The 18,842-nt window shown below is 39.4% G+C and overlaps 1 protein-coding gene and 1 pseudogene across 1 annotated transcript; both read right to left on the reverse strand.

The window, feature by feature from the left end:
- Positions 1-4,658: 4,658 nt before the first annotated feature.
- Positions 4,659-5,614, reverse strand: LOC110540605 (olfactory receptor 52N2-like; annotated as a pseudogene).
- An 11,582-nt stretch (positions 5,615-17,196) lies between these two features.
- Positions 17,197-18,143, reverse strand: LOC110540599 (olfactory receptor 52E8-like). The gene is given in 2 exon segments (XM_021627352.2): positions 17,197-17,759; positions 17,762-18,143. Coding segments are annotated over 2 exon segments (945 nt in total).
- Positions 18,144-18,842: the final 699 nt, after the last annotated feature.

Raw genomic sequence — 18,842 nt, forward strand, 5'->3', positions numbered from 1 at the left:
ATTTCGTTTAAATTTTCAAATTTTGTGGCGTATAGGCTTTTGTAGTATGACTTAATAATTGTTTGAATTTCTTCAGTGTCTGTAGTTATGTCCCCCTTTTCATTTCTGATTTTGCTGATTTGGATAGATTCTCTCTGCTTTTTAGTTAGCTTGGCTAAGGGTTTGTCTATCTTGTTGATTTTCTCAAAGAACCAGCTTTTTGTTTCATTGATTCTTTGAATAGTTTTATTTGTTTCTAATTGATTGATTTCAGCCCTGAGTTTGATTATTTCCAGCCTTCTGCTCCTCTTGGGTGTATCTGCTTCTTTTTTTTTCTAGGGTTTTCAGTTGGGCCATTAAGTTACTTGTATGTGATGTTAAAAATTTCTTCTTGAAGGCACTTAGTGCTATAAATTTTCCTCTGAGCACTGCTTTCAATGTGTCCCATAAATTTGGGTATGTTGTGCCTTCATTTTCATTGAATTCTAAGAAGTCTTTAATTTCTTTATTTATTTCTTCCTTAACCCAGCTGTCATTGAGTAGTAAGTTGTTCAGTTTCCATGTGCGTGTCGGCTTTTTGTTGTTTCCATTGTTGTTGATGTCCAGCTTTAGTCCATGGTGGTCCGATAGAATACAAGGGATTATCTCAATCTTTTTATATCTGTTGAGGCTTGCTTTGTGACCAACTATATGGTCTATTTTGGAGAAGGTTCCATGAGGTGCTGAAAAGAAGGTATACTCTTTTGAGTTTGGGTGGAAAGATCTATAGATGTCTATTAGGTCCATTTGATTTAGGGATTCTGTGAGTGCTTTTATTTCCCTATTTGGTGTCTGTCTAGTTGATCTGTCCCTTGGTGAGTGTGGGGTGTTGAAGTCACCCACTATTAGGGTATTGTCATCCATGTGTGGTTTAAGCTTTAATAATGTTTCATTTATGAATGTGGGTGCTCTTTTATTTGGGGCATAGATGTTTAGAATTGTGATGTCTTCTTGGTGAATTTTTCCTTTGATGAAAATGTAGTGCCCCTCTATGTCTTTTTTGATTAGTTTTGGTTGAAAATCTATTTTATTAGATATTAGGATAGCCACTCCTGCTTGTTTTTTGGGTCCATTTGCTTGAAAAACTGTTTTCCAGCCTTTTAATCTGAGGTAATATTTATCTTTGTTGCTTAGGTGTGTTTCTTGGATGCAGCAGACTGTTGGTTCCTGTTTCCGCACCCATTCTGTTAGTCTGTGTCTTTTTATTGGAGAGTTGAGTCCATTGATGTTGATAGATATTAATGACCATTGAATGTTATTTCCTATTATTGTGGAGTTGGCGATGTTACTGTGAATCATTGCTTGTTTGCTTTTGACTTTTGTTGGAAAATATCTTTAACCTATGTTTTCTTGGGTGTATTTGTTTTCATTGGATTGGAATTTTCCTTCTAGTATCTTCTGTAGGGCTGGGTTGCTGTTCAAATATTGCTTAAATTTAGTTTTGTCGTGGAATATTTTATTTTCTCCATCTATGGTTTGAAAGCTTATGGATTGAAAGCTTTGCTGGGTAAAGTAGTCTAGGTTGGCACCTGTGGTCCCTTAGGGCCCACATGATATCTCCCCAGGCCCTTCTGGCTTTCATAGTTTCTGATGAGAATTCCGGTGTGATTCTGATAGGTTTGCCTTTATATGTTACTTGGCCTTTTTCCCTTGCTGCTTTTAGTATCTTTTCTTTGTTCTGTAGATTAAGTGTTTTGACTATGATGTGGCATGAGGAGTTTCTTCTCTGGTCTAGTCTATTTGGTGTTCTGTAGGCCTCTTGTATGTTTGTGGACATCTCTTTCTTTAGGTTGGGAAAATTTTCTTCTATGATTTTCTTGAAAGTATTTTCTGGACCTTGTAACCTGGACTCCTCTTCTTCTTCAATTCCTATTATTCTTATATTTTGCCTTTTCATGGCATCCTTGATTTCTTGGATGGTTTGTGTTTGGGATTTTTCTGATTTTATTTTTGCTTTGAGAGAAGTATCAATTTCTGTGAGTGTATCTTCAGCACCCGAGATTATCTCTTCCATCTCTTGAATTCTATTAGTGATGCTTACCTTTGAGATTCCTTCTCTTTTCTCTAAGTTCTTCAGTTCCAGGGTTTTCTCAGTTTGTGTTTTCTTTATTGATTCTAATTCTGTTTTCATGTCTTGCAACATTTCCTTCATCTGTTTGAGTGTGGATTCCTGTGTCTCCAAGATGGACTCTATTTTTTTGTTTGTTTCCTCTTTTAGTGCCTCTGCTTCTGCCTCCAATTGTTTGGCTATATTTGCATGTGTTTCTTTAAGAGCTTCTTCGTTCACCTCATTTGTCTTTGTTTCTATTTGGGAGGCCAAATCGTTAAGGGATTTTTTTGTATCCTCTTTAACTGTTTGAATCTCTATGACTATTTCTCTGAGAGATTTTTTGGTTTCCTCTTTATGTGCCTCAAATAACTGGATAATCATTGCTTTAAAATAATTTTCTTTTTCTGTTTCTGCTGAGTTGGAGTGTCCAATAATTTTGGAGGTTGCCGGTGAAGCCATGATATCATGATTTGCATTGGTTGTGTTCTTTCGCCGACCTCTGGCCATTTGGTTATCTGTCGTGTTCACTGTCTGTTCCTGGATTCTGCAGGTCAGACTGGTTTTTCTCTGGTATCTGGAGAATTCTTCAGGAAAATGAAGGTCTAGTGAGGTCTAGTGGTTTCAGTGTGTGCGTTGGTTATTCAGCTATACCTGTAGAAGGAAAGTTCGCAGGCGCAGAAGGGCAAATGCGGGGTAGCGTGTGTTTGAGCGTGTGCTTGTGGGTGTGTCCTAAGGGACAGGGAGTTGGTGAATGAAGAGGCCTTCAGTGTGTGAGAGGGGTGCTTTGTAGGCACTGAAGTTGTTGCAGGCGCTAAGGGATCGCAAGCGCTGTTGAAGAATGAGTGCGCGTCAGGTGTGTTCTCCTCTGAGTGGTGGCGTTCAGCAGGCCGTTACTGCTCTCTGCTGCGGCTGCGGGGTCTGGAGCCCTGCCTCCGCCCGTCTTGGGTCCCAGGCACTGAGCTTTGCGGCTTTGGTATCCAGGAAGAATTGTATTGTGGATCTGAGTCTCTGTGGTTAACGCTCAGTGGTTGGAGCTTTGTGATCGGGCCTGCGCTCCTCCTGTGTGGAGGTTTCTAGGGTTACTGCGCTCTGGCCGCTTGGGGTGTGAGCTCTGCTGCACTTCCTGCTGCGGTCTAAGCCGAGGGATCACGTCAGCGGGATGGGGGAGGGGACAATCCTCGGGACCGAAGGGCCCTGAGCGGGACGTGTCCCAGGAGGGGTTGGGTGTTCAACGGGTGGTTACAGCAGACCACTGCTGTAAGGGGCCCGGAGCACTGTCTCTGCTGCCTTGATCTCCTGGATGTGAGTTTTGTGCTCAGCTGCCTGGTGCTGTGTGCGGGTTTCCCCGCGGGAGGCCCGGGCAAGGGAAGCGCCCTATTTCCTTCCCGGAGAAGTCCGCGCCCGATCTAAATCTACTAGCACTCCACGCTTCTGTGGTGGCCCCTCTCCTTTAGAAAGCCCCACAGTCCAAATTCTAGCTTTGATTGACTCTCCACTCACCAATTACGGAGATTCATGTCTTCTGCCTCTCCAAAACAGTGCGCTCTGCTCGCCGCCATCTTGGAATCCTCAACATAATTATTATCTCTAACTATTTATATTGTTTTGTCAAAACATTCTGATGACTCCAATCATCTCGTGACGTGTCTTCTTACACTTTATCACTTTGTAATATATACTATTTCTCGAAACACTTCCATCCTTTTTCTCGCATGAACTTTTTATCAGTTATTTCCAGAAATCTAATGAGGTTTCTCTTTTGCACTGTCACTATCACTCTGTTGTTTTTTCACCTACATTTCAGACAGGTAAGAAAGCCAAGCCCAGACTCTTTGTTCAAGGGACCATGAAGATGTTCTTCAAGTACCTTTCCCTCCACTTATGCACTCTCTCCTCTAGCAGATGTCACATAGTGACATTGCATCTTTCAGAATGCCTTTTGACATAAAGGTTGAGAAGACCTCAGACTGTGTTGACCTTCAATATCTACACCTCTCCAGTCTCATTCACATGCTCACTGGCACTGATTCAGTAGTCAGATTCCACACAAACTCCAGAATGTCCAGGTTAAGAGCCAGAGACATCATTTCTAGAGTCATAAGTGTCATGTAAGTATGAGGCAAGGCATATAAACGCACCTTGAACGGACACGGAAGCTCAGGAGACGCCCCCTGGGGAGGCACTCCCCTGTGATGCTGGAGCTCTGTCCATGTACTTTCCCACCACCCCGGCATCTTGAGGCTACCTGACACCTCATTTTTCCCTCTGCACTCCTCATAGAGCTAAGCATATGTGTATCTATTATCAAGGGTTGGCCTCACGTTAGATGTCCGAGCTTCCCTGCTCTATATGTGTTTCATAAACTTTAACGCACCTATGGTAAAAGCATACTTGTTTCCTGTCTTCTTTCTATGAAATCAAGGATTTTGTAGTCAACATTGTTGTTTTGTGCATTTTAAGACAGAATATTTACCTATACCTGTATTTTCTACTGTAGTCTTGGTTTGAATTTTGCATGCCTTTCTCCCTCAATAATTTTCTGGATATTTATGTTAAACACAAACTTTGTTAGCATAGATTTATCTCTTACTCAAATATCTTTTTGTCTAAAAAACAGTTTGATCACTCCTTCACGGATCTGCTTGGTCTTTACTCCATACACAATTGGATTCAAGGTAGGAGGTAGCAACAGGTACAGGTTGGCTATGATAATGTGGACATGATGGGGTATGGCTGTTCCCCCGAAGCGATGAATGAAGAAGTTGAAGAAGGCTGGGACATAGGTAATAACAATGGCACATATGTGTGATGTGCAGGTACTGAAGGCTTTACGGCGAGCATCTGCAGAAGACAGCTTCACCACAGCATGGATAATCATGGCATAAGACACGGAGATACAAAACATGTCAAAGCCCCCGATAAGTATCGCCGCTATAAGACCATAGATAGCATTAATCTTAATATTGCCACAGGATAGTTTTGCCACAGCCATGTGGTCACAGTAAGTATGGTGGATGAGGTTTCCTCTACAGTAGGGAAGACGCTTGATCAAGAAAGTAAAGGGGATCATGAGTAACACACTTCGAAGGAGTGTTGCCAGTCCGACCTTGGTAATCACGGCGTTGGTGAGGATGGTGGAATAGCGTAATGGATAGCAGATGGCCACATAGCGGTCGAGGGCCATGAGCATGAGCATGAGCACGCCAGACTCCATGCCTGTCAACATGTGGATAAAAAACATCTGTGCAAGGCAGGCATTGAAATCAATCTCCTTGAGACTGAACCAAAAGATGCATAACATATGGGGACAATTGTATTACATCCAGAAACATCTGTAGCAGACAACATGGCTAGGAAGTAGTACATGGGCCGGTGCAGGGCCTCCTCATGGCTGATGAGGTAGATAAGCCCACAGTTCCCTGTGACAGAAATAAGGTACATGAAGCAAAAGGGCAGAGAGATCCAGACGTGTGCAGCTTCCAATCTAGGTATCCCATTGAGGATCAAGTATCTCGGTGTCAGGCTGGAAGTGTTGACCCCATGCATGGTGATCAGTTGAGAACACGTCACTGTGCTGGTAATAGAGTCCAGCAGCGGCAATGTATTTTTCTAGACACAAAACATAAATGCACTTTTTTCATAACAAATAATAAAGGAAAAATGTATAGTTTGTATCAAGAATACATTCCTCTATCCTCCTTTATATTTCTAAGCTTATTACTAAATTAAGAGTGCAAACTGGCGTCCACGCCCTGGCCTGGCTTGGCTTTATACTGTCAATTCTATTGATACCTGGTCTCATATTTACAGGTCAGTCATTAGTGCTTGATATTAACCCCTTCAATCAATTTCCAAATTGTGAGCTTTGTTTAAATAGCATTGAATTTGTAAAATCCTTACAACATTTCCTTTACCCAAGAAATCTTTTCAGGGTATTTCCTGGGTTATATTTATTAAAGAAGGCAAGCATTGTACACTACACAAATCTGTTATACTGGAGACATGGTTAAATGCTTGTGTAAGTTTTGGTAAGGTTGGATTCTCCAAATCTGAGAAATCAAAGCATATCTTTGTATATGAGAAGGCAAAAAATAAACATAAAGTTACAACTTACTGAGCATGATCATGCATTTTTCACTATATCTTCTTTTTTTCTTGCTGGTAAAAAAAATTTTTATAATATCTATATTTAAAAATGATTCACTTTTATCTTTAACTTTTCTGGTTCTATATCTTCAAATCTATGTGGATTAGTATCATACACATTTATATAATTTATAGTGATCACACATAGATAAGCTTAAACATATATCATTTTGCCTATCACACCAGAAACTGTTTACCCTTCTTTTGTCTTCTTGCCATCATCACCCAAGTGACCTTAGGCTCTTGTATTCAGGAGGATGCGGTCTTCAGTAAGCTGTAACCAGTGTGTGAGGACTACTCACTTCTCAGCTTTCTCTTCTACTTTGAGAACCAAGATCTGTAGAAAACATTGCTAATGAAAACCATTGGACTCTAGTTTCTTTATGGAAGAAAAGCATTTTTAAAACTTCCATTTGAGCTCTTTAGTTATTACTTAGCTTGCCTTATCAAGTTGAAGTATCAGTTTTCCTTGGATCTGTATTACAGTGTTTGTATCTTCTGTAATGTTTAAATCTGCAAACATCACTTTACATTGCTTCTCATTTTTTTTAATTTTTTATTGTGGTGTAACTAGTTATCTCTCTATTTTTGAGCTTACGTGTTAATTCAGAAATTCAGAACATTTCAAAAGCATTTCTATCAAATATAAAATGCTTTTAACTTGAAATAAATCATGGAAAATTTCAACACAACCCAGAATACCACAACAAACTATCCCAATAATTATTAATATTTTTATATTTTTTTCTATATGAGAGTTAGGGCAGAGAAACACTTAAGGAAATGCTCAACATCCTTAGTCATCAGGGAAATGCAAATCAAAGTGACTCTGAGATTTCACCTTATACCCATCAGAACAGCTAAGATCAAAAACTCAAGTAACAACACATACTGGTGAGGTTGTGGAGGAAGGGGAACCCTCCTCCATTGCTGGTGGGAACGTAAACTTGTATGACTACTTTGGAAATAAATCTGGAGCTTTCTCAGATAATTAGGAGTAGTGCTACCTTGAGATCCAGCTATACCACTCCTGGGCATATATCCAAAAGAAGCTCAAATACACAACAAGGACATTTGCTCAACCATGTTCATAGCAGCTTTATTCGTAAAAGCCAGAACCTGGAAACAACCCAGATGTCCCTCAACTGAGGAATGGATACAGAAATTGTGGTACATTTACACAATGGAATACTACTCGGCAATTAAAAACATGGAAATCATGAAATTCTCAGGCAAATGGTGGGATCCAGAAAAGATCATCCTGAGTGAGGTATCCCAGAAGCAGAAACACACATGGAATGTACTTGTTTATAAGTGGATATTAGAAATATTATATAGGATAAACATACTAAAATCTATACACCTAATGAAGCTAAGCAAGAAGAAAAACCCTGGGTAAGATGATCAATCCTCATTTAGAAAGGCAAACAGGATGGATATCAGAAGAGGGAGAACACAGGGAACAGGACAGGAGCCTACCACACTGGGCCTCTGAAAGACTATACCCAGCAGGGTATCAAAATATATGCTGAGACTCATAGCCAAACTTTGGGCAGAGTGCATGGAATCTTATGAAAGAAGGGGGAGATAGTAAGACCTGGAAAGGACAGGAGCTCCACAAGGAGAGCAACAGAACCAAAAATTCTGGCAAAGGGGTCTTTTCTGAGACTGATACTCCAACCAAGGACCATGCATGGAGATAACCTAGAACCCCTGCACAGATGTAGCCTGTGGCAGCTCAGTCTCCAAGTGGGTTCCATAGTACTGGGAATAGAGACTGTCTCTGACATGAACTGATTGGCCTGCTCTTTGATCACCTCCCCCTGAGTGGGGAGCAGCCTTACCAGGCCACAGAGGAAGACAAAGCAGGCAGTCCTGATGAGATCTGGTAGGCTAGGGTCAGAGGGAAGGGGAGGAGAACCTCCCCTATCAGTGGACTGGGGAGGGGCATGGGGAGATGAAGGAGGGAAGATGGTGCTGGGTATGAGGGAGGGGGCTGCAGCTGGGATACAATGTGAATAAACTGTAATTAAAAAAATAATTAATTAACCACCCTTCACTACTTCCTATATTCTTCCATCTAGTTCAGGGCAAAACACAACATCTTTCTATTTTCTTGGAAAATACTATGCTATTAGAATGTGTTTAAATCACTGGATGTGCCCACTACTGCCCTAAATGAGAGCGTATCCGTCCACATAGACCTACCTCAGGCTTCTCAGGCTCAACAAACATGAACTTCTGGACAGCTTGTCATTTAAACAGCTCACCCTCTTATTCAACAGTTCCACATGTCTGCAGAATTAACACAAAGCCTCCAATCCTCCAACTCAACACCGTAACTCTGTGATTTTCTATCTCCTCCACAACCTTGGTTTCACACAGACTTTTCTAGCTTTTCCATCTCTGTAGCAGTTGGTATTATGTGTTGTGACTCTGGAAAGGAAATTCCTGTTTTGTTCACTACTGTATGTAGTGCATGGAAAAATGTAAGATGGAATAATTAGTCAATAAATTCCCAAACCTCCTTTTGAATGGTTTTACCTCTTAAAAATAAACATCAGAACAAATTGTTGTTAAAGCAAACATTGAAAAATAAAAATTCATCTAAAAAACAACAAATGTCATTTCTAGATGTTATCAATCACCATAAAGACGTTAAAAAATCATAGCTTTGGAGAATCAAAAGTATCTGTAGTAGATCCATATAATTACTTTCCTGTTATTTTACAGTGTAAGAATACATATGTACACGTATATGTGTGTATAACATATGTATATATAATGTATCTACATGAATAAAATGTATAAATACATATGTAAATGTGGGCTCAAGAAATATTGCTTATCCTGGCAGATAAAATATTCTAGGGAGACTGTGAAGTCGCTGAAATCACAGCGTGTTTCACCAGTGTTAGGAACGTCCTCGTTGTTGAGCTGGGTTACATGGTCACAGGAATTCTTTACTCTCCCTGAACTAACACATTTTGGTTGATAAAAATTCTTACCCCTTCCTAAGGAGCACTCCACCACCTGTGGAAAGGAGAGAGGTTTCTCTTTAATTATATAGAAATAAACTTGTCAGTGCTATAATCTTTAGTCCTTGTCAGCATGCTGGAGTCTCTATTTCCCAGTACCAAAACAGCACCTGATTTTTACCCCTTCCTCTCTATCTTGAAAACAACTTAGAAATCTGTTCTCTTCGGGAATTCTGCAAATTCTACTCAATGCTCTCAGGTTCAAATCCCTGTGTAACTGTAGCATTTTGTGTAGCCTCTGCAGTTACTTCCTTTGGGCCACACAAACTCACCCCAATGCTGTATGGTTTTAAAGCCCCATTCATGGCTGCTACCACTAAGAAAGAGCTGTGTTATGTTTAAATAATGAGCGTGTGTAACAAGCTTACTATTTTCTCTTGAGACATTTCAAGTAATGGACAAAATATGATATGTTTGGGGCACCACATATAGAGGTCCCCTAGGTCTCTGAAGGAGAGGGTGTAAATTTAGCACTGTGAAAACAAGATCTATATTTAGAACAAATTTGAACAAGGTATAGGCAGCTCTCAAATTGTCCTAAGTTTTCCCTACTGAACCATGAGAAGTTGGACATACTCTTTATCACTTTCTGAGCTGTCACTATGGAATTGTATCTACTCTCCAGGGTTGAAAGAGTTCAGCTTCATAATCCTACCATATGTCATGTACATATCTCAAAGTTTACTAAAATTATTGAGGAAACAGTTTCTGAACCTTCTCTGTTAAAATAGATATTAAAATAGAATTCACTAAAATGTATTTTCTGTAATCGCATCAGTTTATATATCCATGGGGAGCACTGCACAGTTAAAATGTGCTGATTTTCTACCCTTGACCTAGTCTACATTAGAACAAATGTATCACTTTAAGAATTTTTAACATTTTCCCATCTACCTTTCTCTCCACAAGTTCATCATAACCCAAAAGCAATAATTCTTTTGTCATTGACTAACAAAGTTTAAGCAAGCCAAGTCTATAGTAGCAGGTTCTATGCTCAACTGTGACAGTCTGTATTTACCAAAAAAGAGACCATCCATCCATCTTATGTCTTATTTTTGAAGCCTTACACAGCTAGACTGGCTAAACATTTAATCTCCATTCATAACAGAATCATTACATTTTGTTCATAACTCTGCCTTTGTATGCACACACCAAAACCTGTGACCACATCCCTAGCTCACAAAACCAGAAATTTAGACCCAACTTAAGGTGAAATGTTCACCTTGATCATTAACTTGTCCCAAGCGCATTTTTCTCTCCCTAGTATAATTACATGTTTGTAATGCATGAAAGCTCACTGGACTCCTTTTCTAACCTATGCAGCCCTCACTGTTCTAGAAGGGAGGGGGCAACATTATAGTCCTAATTCTAGCTTTATGATAACTTTCTGGTAAGATAACTTAAGCTACCTCCTTAAACGTTCTATCACCTATGCTAACTTCCTAAAATGACTTAAATCAAATCAAGAATTCTATAAAATCATTAATTCATCTATACAGCATTATTTTATAAAAGTTCATTTTCAGGAAAATTGCAGGAACAGTGCCTAATAGAGCAGGCTATTGCCCAAGAAACAATCACTCCAGACTACAGGCAGTGAATGCTTCCCCACACTCAGTCACACCATGCCAGATAGATGAGAATATAGAATATAGAATGACAAACATGAGAAGGGCAACAGCAGCAAGAAGCCATCAGAAATGAAGGGCCTTGGGCTGTGCCTCTCCAAGGTACACCGTCATGGCCAGGCAAAATGGTGAGCCATCTCCACAAAGCTCACTTGACCTTTGCAGCTCCTCCTGAATGGCATCTACCACTTTCTCCTTGTTCTCTCTCCCTTTTAGAGCCCTTTCTATTCTCAAGGCTCCCCAACCTTCTGCCTAAATTCATATCATTGGGGTGGTGAATGAGACACCACCCCCAACTCCAGTGCGTAAGACAGTATTTATCTTATGGAATTGCTAGATTTGGAGCTACAAAGTAACATCAACATGCTAATTTGGTATGATCCAAAGTATTATATTTTGAAGCATACCACAAAGAATATTGACAAGTTGGTGGGCACACTTTACAGAGTCCTGAACTTGTGACCTCACTCAGCACACAATATGCTGAACTGCTCTCAGTACACAATAGGTCTTCTTGCTTTGACCAGTTAATCACCCCCAAAGTAATTTTTATCCAATTTCTTGAGATAAGCTTACAAATTTTATATTAGATACATTATACAGATATACTGAGATGTACTTTTACTCAAACATAAGTTTGTGAGATTTATTCATATGGTTTCAAATACCTGTAATTTCTTGCCTGTATTGCATGAAGTAAATACACTAAGTTATCCATTGTAGGCAGACATTTGACTTTTATCCAGTTTTACTGTTACAATCATAATGTGTTTAATATTTCTTTACATGTTGCTTGAGAGATATCTAGTCTCAATTTGTAACTCCCCAGAACATGATTGCTATGTGATAAAAATAATTTTAGCACAGATAGAAAGTAACAGTTTTCCAACATTGTTTCCTAATTACAGCCTTGTCAACTATATTTACCATTGATGTGCACCTGTAGAAATAGCAACAGTTTTGTTGGTAGCTTGGAGAATGGGTGTTCTCTCACTTGGTGTCATTATACTAAGTACAGATACAGTGTGCTGTGGTTGTGATACTTATTTCCCTAGTTGCTAATGTGAAATCGTTTGCTATTGATCATCTCCCTTTCTTTATTAACTAGATACCACTTAATTTTCTTGTCTAATCTTTAGAATCAAGTCACTTGTCTTAGGCAATTATAAAGCTATTTTTATGGGCTGCCTACCAGTCTTTCTCAGAAATTTGTTCTAACTTCACTATACATACAGATTATTTTTCATTAATTTAATGGTTAAATTCAAGTAATTAAAAATTTAACTGTTAACAAAGTCCTATCACTGTTTCCTATTAAGATTAATATTCTTGGGGTCCTCTTGAAGAATTCTTTCCCTGACCCAGTGCCATGAAAATGTTCTGTGGATTCTTACCTTTACCTTTGGGCTAATGTTTCATCCAGGATTGATTTTAACATCTGGTGTAAAATAAGGATCAATTTTCCTTATGAATTTTTCAGTTGAGTCAAACCATTTCTTTCAAAAGTCTACCGCTCCCACACCGCACAGTGTGATGCTTTTGCTACCGAGCAAGTGTCATTACATAGGAAAGTCTACTTCTATACCCACTTGTTAGTTTTCTATCTCTGTGTCAATATCACACTATTCTAATGACCATACATGGTAATAAACAATGGTTCCTGATATGGCCCAAACATTATATCCGGTTCAGACAAATGAGACGAAGAATCAAGATCCTTAAGTACAGAGCAAACTAAGTCAATCAAAGATGAAAACAAAGTGATAAGTGTCAGGAAATCTTGCTTTTTGTTGTTGTTGTTGATACAGGTTACGGGAGCCACTAAGGTTTCATGAAGTGGGGATGAGACAAAAGATTATGAAGAAAAAAATAACCAGACAGACTTAAATGCCTAACTATCTGTTTTTGTTCAGATTCCTAAACTCTCTGTTCTGTAAGTAGAAATTTGATGCCCAGTTCTGTTCTACAGAACAGAAATCAGAGTTGGAAGAATCTTATCTCCTTCCCCTTGTGGCTCCAAACACTTCACATTTGATTTATAAGCCAGAGTACATCAGTGGCTTATAATTTTCTTTAAGAATTATGCCTGTCCCACTACAGAGTTAAAGTTCTTCTGACTTGACAAAAAAAAATGATGAAACTTCCACTTCAATGTACAATCTTTTCCAGAAGTTTGACAAAAGCCATTATTTTGACAGAGAAATTTCATTTTCATTCTTAGCTTTTGAAGTACTGAAATCTATTTTGGAAGCTATGAAAATGGATGGCATTTTTTTCCCCAAAGCAACAATGGTATGGCCACTTCTGGAGCAAAGGCTCCCTGAAAACATCTTTTGTAATGAAAGAACTACTAGTACAATTTGGTCCAACTCTCTGATATTTTTCACATTTAAATGGTGTTTCACCGTTATGATAATTAGAGCTTCAGAATCCGAATAATTTTTCCATTTGTTAAGCGCTAATTTTAATGAAACAATTATACAGGCTTCCACCTTGTCAAAGACTCCAGTGAGAAACATGTTTGGCTCGCTAGCCCCTCAGTCAACATCGTGCATACACACCCGTTTGTCTGGACTCATTGCTATTACTCTGTTTGGAAGTGCAGTTCCGGATAACTTGTCTCTGATAATCTGGAGGTGATTTGGGGCTAGAACATGCACCCCTCCAGGCATATACAGTAGTCCCACTCAGCTGATATTTGACTTCAAATGAAAAGCTACATGCAATAAATGGCTGCTGAGACAGGGTGAACCAGTTTCCTCTAGGTACAGGCTCCTTGATAAATTATCCAGTCTCAAATGGTCAGCCCTAAACACATACACATATGTTCAGATACAAATACAGTATGTGGTGTGTGTGTGCTTGTGTATCTGTGCGCCTGTGTATTTCTGTGTGTCTGTGTATAACAATTATAACTAAAAATAAATAATAAATTTTAAAGGAATTGGAGCAACGTGGAAGGAGTTAGAGGGGGTGACGGAGTCCTTAGGGTTTATTGCAAAAACTGATATAGCTAAGTCACACGGTATATCTATTTTTAGATCTTTTGAGAATTCTCCACACTATAGTGCATGGACTAGTTTACAGTTTCACCAAAAGTGAATGAGGGTTCCCTTTCCTTGGACTGTCACTAGGATTTGTTGTCTTTTTTTTTTTTTATTTATTACAATTTATTCAATTTGTATCCCAGCTGGCTGTGGCCCCCTCCCTTATTTCCTTCCAACCCCTCCCTCTCTCCCTTTTGATAGGGGAGGTCCTCCTTCCCTTCTATTTGACCCTAACCTATCAGGTCTCATCAGGACTGGTTGCATTGTCTTCCTCTGTGGCCTGGCAAAGCTGCACCTCCCCAGCGGGAGGTGATCAGAGAGCCTGCCACTGAGCTCATGCCAGAGACAGCCCCTGCTCCCCTTACTAGGGTACCCACTTGGAGACTGAGTCTATGGGCTACATCTGAGCCAGGGTTTTAGTTCTTCTCCATGCATTGTCCTTGGGGCATCAGTCTCTGCAGGGCCCCCAGGGCTCAGTTTTATGGGCTCTGTTGAGCTTGTGGAGCTCCTGTCCCCTCCAGGTATTTCTATCTTCCCCTTCTTCCATAAGATTCCTTGCACTCTGCCCCAAGTTTGGCTTTGAGTCTCAGCCTCTGCTTCAATACCTTGATCAACAGAGTCTTTCAGAGACCATCTGTGGCCTCTGAGGCCATCCTGTCCTGTTCCCTGTTTTCTCCTGCTTCCAATTTCTATTGCATTTGCCCTTCTCAATAAGGATTAAGCATCTTGCCTAGGGTCTTCCTTGTTGTTTAGCTTGCTTTCTCAGAAAATTAGGAATAGTGCTACCTCAAGATCCAGCTATACCACCCCCAAAATATGGTCCACATACCACAAGGACACTTGCTCAACTATATTCGTAGCAGCTTTATTCATAATAGACAGAGGCTGGAAACAATCCAGATGCCCCTCAACAGAGGAATGGATACAGAAACTGTGGTACATTTATACAGTGGAATATTACTCAGCAATTAAAAACAAGGAAATCATGAAATTTGCAGGCAAATGGTGGGAACTAGAAAAGAGCATAATGAGTGAGGTAACCCAGAAGCAGAAAGACATACATGGTATATACTCACTCATAAGTGGATATTAGACATATAATATAGGATTTGCTGTCTTTTTAATTCTTATTTAAACCTTGGCCATAATGACCTGAGTAAGACAAAAATCTCAAAGTAGTACTTTTAATTTGACTTTTCCTAGTTACTAAGGATGTTGTACACTTTTAATCATATTTATTAGCCATTTTTATTTCTTCTTTTGAGAACTATTTTTCAGCCCTGTAGAGATCCTACTAAAAGTGATTTACAGATTTAGTGCAATCTCATTCAAAATTCCCATGACATCCTTCAGAGAAATAAAAATCAAAATATCCACTATCATTGATACCCTTCTCAGCTTTAATTTTAGTATTTTCTTATTTTTATTCCTTTCCTTTCCTTTTTCTTTTGTGATACACAACATTTTATTAACCTTTGTCACAGGATCCAGGGTGAGGGATAACTTTACAAGAGCCTGGACTCCTTACCAGTAGTTACATCATGGGGAAAAAAAAGTGTCTTTTTCTCCTAGTGACCATTAAAGGCTTGTTGATAGAGGAGTCAGGTCTCATGAGTCCTAGCTTCCTAGTTCCTCCTAGCTACCATTATATGTCTGTATGTTCTCAGAGAAAGGTGGGACCTCAGGCCACTTCCCCGTGTCAGGATGTTAGTGAGCCTAGTCTTATGCAGATCCTGTGTCCACAAACACAAGTACTATAAAATCAAGAAAGCATTTGCTGTGTAATTCTGTCCTGATTATGACAATGCATCATTTTTCAAGATCTTTTTCCTAAACCCAACTTTCTCCAAAACAACTTTAAATATTTATTTGTATTTCTAAATTATACTTTCTAAAATATTTTTGTGTGTATGAAGTATAGAAACACAGAAGTAACTTTAAAATTTTTCTTCCTGGTGTTTTATTCAAATTTATTTGTATTGTTTGAGAATTTTATATATGCATATAAGGTATTTTGGTCAAATCCATGCACCATTCCACCCGTCCAATTCCTCTCCCATCCTGTCACCAGTTCTTGCTCTCTACTTCATGTTCCCTCTCCGTGCTGCTTGCATGCGCGTGGATGTAGGGCCATCTGCTGGAGTATGGGTAGCATGTCAGAATCGGCATCGCTGAAGAAAATGCGCCCTTCCCCCCTCCAGGAGCAATCGTTTTCCAGTAGCTCCAGCTTAGGACTTCATGCACCCTTCCCCTATCCATTCCAAAACCTTCTAAATCTTCAGAAATAAATGTTTATATACAGCACTTTTAAAGTAATTTCTTATTTTCCCATGAAAGTGACTTCCTAACACACTGTCTTCATCATTCTACTATTCAAGAAAAGAATCACAAGGACTATGAAAACTGTTTAAATATATACATTTGCATGTAGTATCTGTGTACATGTAAATGTTGTACATTATATACGTGCGTGTTATCATGGATCATATCTCTTCTATCAAATCTATCATAATTATTGTTTGTTTAAAATAAATATTTATTTATGACTGTGTATTCCATGCTTTATCAAAGCTACATTGTCAACCTTGTCCATTACATTCACTTTTAATGATTTTCCTGTGCTTGCTTCTTTATGTGCATGAGAAAATTCCCCTAACAGCTAAGTAGTCTCCTAGTAAATACAATGAATGAATGAGTAGTCTTATAAATGTATCTGTGTACATGGCGTATTTATACTAAACTGATGTGATGTTATGTTATATTGGGGTAAGTTTTTAATATCATTATCACCATTACCGTCATCCTAGAAGCCACTTAATCTATTCATAATGGCTTTTCAATGATCAGGAATATTTTGCATTGTATTAAATTCTGAAAAACCCTGGAGAAAGGAAAGGGTCACAATTGGGAGAAATCTTATTTGGCCTAAATTAGTACTTCCTGCTAAGGATTAAATTCAAATAGATTATTTAACATTCCTGAACATCAATAAATTCACTTCAAAAGAGGAAACTGTCCTACATAAGGGCCGTCTGCAAGATCTGACAGTATAAATGAAATGCCTACAAAAATAGATTTTCATAAGAACTACCTTGAAAAATAAGATGTTTGATTCATTCTTAAATGACATTTCTTCTTCTTCTCTTTTTTTCTCCATTTTTGGGCACGTATTTTTGTCTGTTTTCCAGTTTTCTATGGACTAGACACGAAATAACTATTTTCAATAACATGAGACAAACTGTGGAACAAACTCTCCAAACTGCTGTTGGCTAGTGATCTTTCTGAAACAAAATCCTCAGCACTGGCTCACGAATCTGCTTTGTCCTTACCCCATAGATCACAGGATTGAGAGCTGGGGGGACAACCACATAGAGATTGGCCAAGAAAATGTGGATATATTGGGGCACATTATGGCCAAAACGATGTGTCAAGAAAGAGAAAAATGCTGGGGTGAAAAAGGTTAAGATAACACTTATATGAGATCCACAGGTATTCAGAGCCTTGAGTCTGGCCTCCTGGGAGGGCAGGCAGAACACTGCATGGAGGATCCTGACGTAGGATAGAATAATAAGAACCACATCCAGTAATAAGAGAACGATGTTGCTAAGACCAAACATGATGTTGACTTTGATGCTGGCACAAGCTAGACGGGCAATGCCCATGTGCTCACAGTAGGTATGAGGGATGATGTGGTGTCCGCAGTAAGGCAGCCTCAGGAGGAGAAACACCAGCGGAGCAACCATGTATAGGCTTTGCAGGACAGCGACACCTGCGATGACACCAATAACTTGGTTGGTGAAGATGACAGTATACTGAAGAGGCTGGCAAATGCAATGTAACGGTCAAAGCCCATGGCCAACAACATAATGCTTTCCATGGCCGTGAGGAAGTGGATGAAGAACATCTGAGAAAGGCATCCTCCAAAGGATAGTTCCCTGGGATTGAACCAGAAGATGCCCAACACTTTGGGGATGGTGGCCGTGGTCAGACCCAGGTCAATGGAATCCAACATAGCTAGGAAGTAGTACATGGGCTCATGAAGACTACGTTCAGTTTGGATCACAAATAAAACAGTAGTGTTCCCCAGGACTGCAATGAGATAGAGAAAACAAAAGGGAAGTCCAATCCAGATGTGTGCATCTTCTAGCCCTGGGATGCCCAGCAGGAGGAAGGAAGAAGGATGGACTTGTGTGTCATTAGACAGAGACATTCTCATTCATAGGTGGTGTGCATAATGCAGGTGATACACTGTAGTCCAATTAGTGTGATTGTCTGTCTACTCAGCCATTTGTCTTCATTCCTGATCAAATATAAAAAAAGCCTTTTAATCTTCTGTTCATATTTGGAGAACGAGCGAAATACTCGTTTTATGTGCAAGCCTCCTGAACTTCACACGACATCAGCTATCGGGCCACTATTACTGCACTGAACTCATGTAATAATAAAGACTGACACAAAGAGGAGGGGTGGGGAAGAAATGCAGACTGCAGTGTGGCCAAGGATGCAGGCGATGGATGGATGACGTTCCACAATCACCTTACAGGTAGAGTTACACATGCTTCTGCTTAGAATGTGTGAGAATTACTCAGGTATTTGTTATCTTGACCTTTCCTTATCTGAGAAGCTAACACCCCCAATTGTGTTCTGTACAATGGTGTCTGTGTGGGGGGTTACAGAGCTGGCCTGGGTCTAAGACTTACCTTCCTTTTTTTGGTTGCATGAAAAGGTTGTGTCATGTAGGAGTTCACGTTTTTATAGGTATATGAAGAGGTAAGTTGTAATTGTTTAAATTTATAGTATAGGAAAAGGTCACTCGTGTTTATTATAACTCCGTTACAAAGTCTCACCAGGTTTGGAAAGTAGATAAAGACAATGAGAAGGAGAAGTAATACTTGGCAAAGATCGTTTTGTTCTC

Source organism: Meriones unguiculatus, chromosome 14 (assembly GCF_030254825.1).
Source record: "Meriones unguiculatus strain TT.TT164.6M chromosome 14, Bangor_MerUng_6.1, whole genome shotgun sequence".
In the NCBI taxonomy this organism is placed as follows: Eukaryota; Metazoa; Chordata; class Mammalia; order Rodentia; family Muridae; genus Meriones; species Meriones unguiculatus.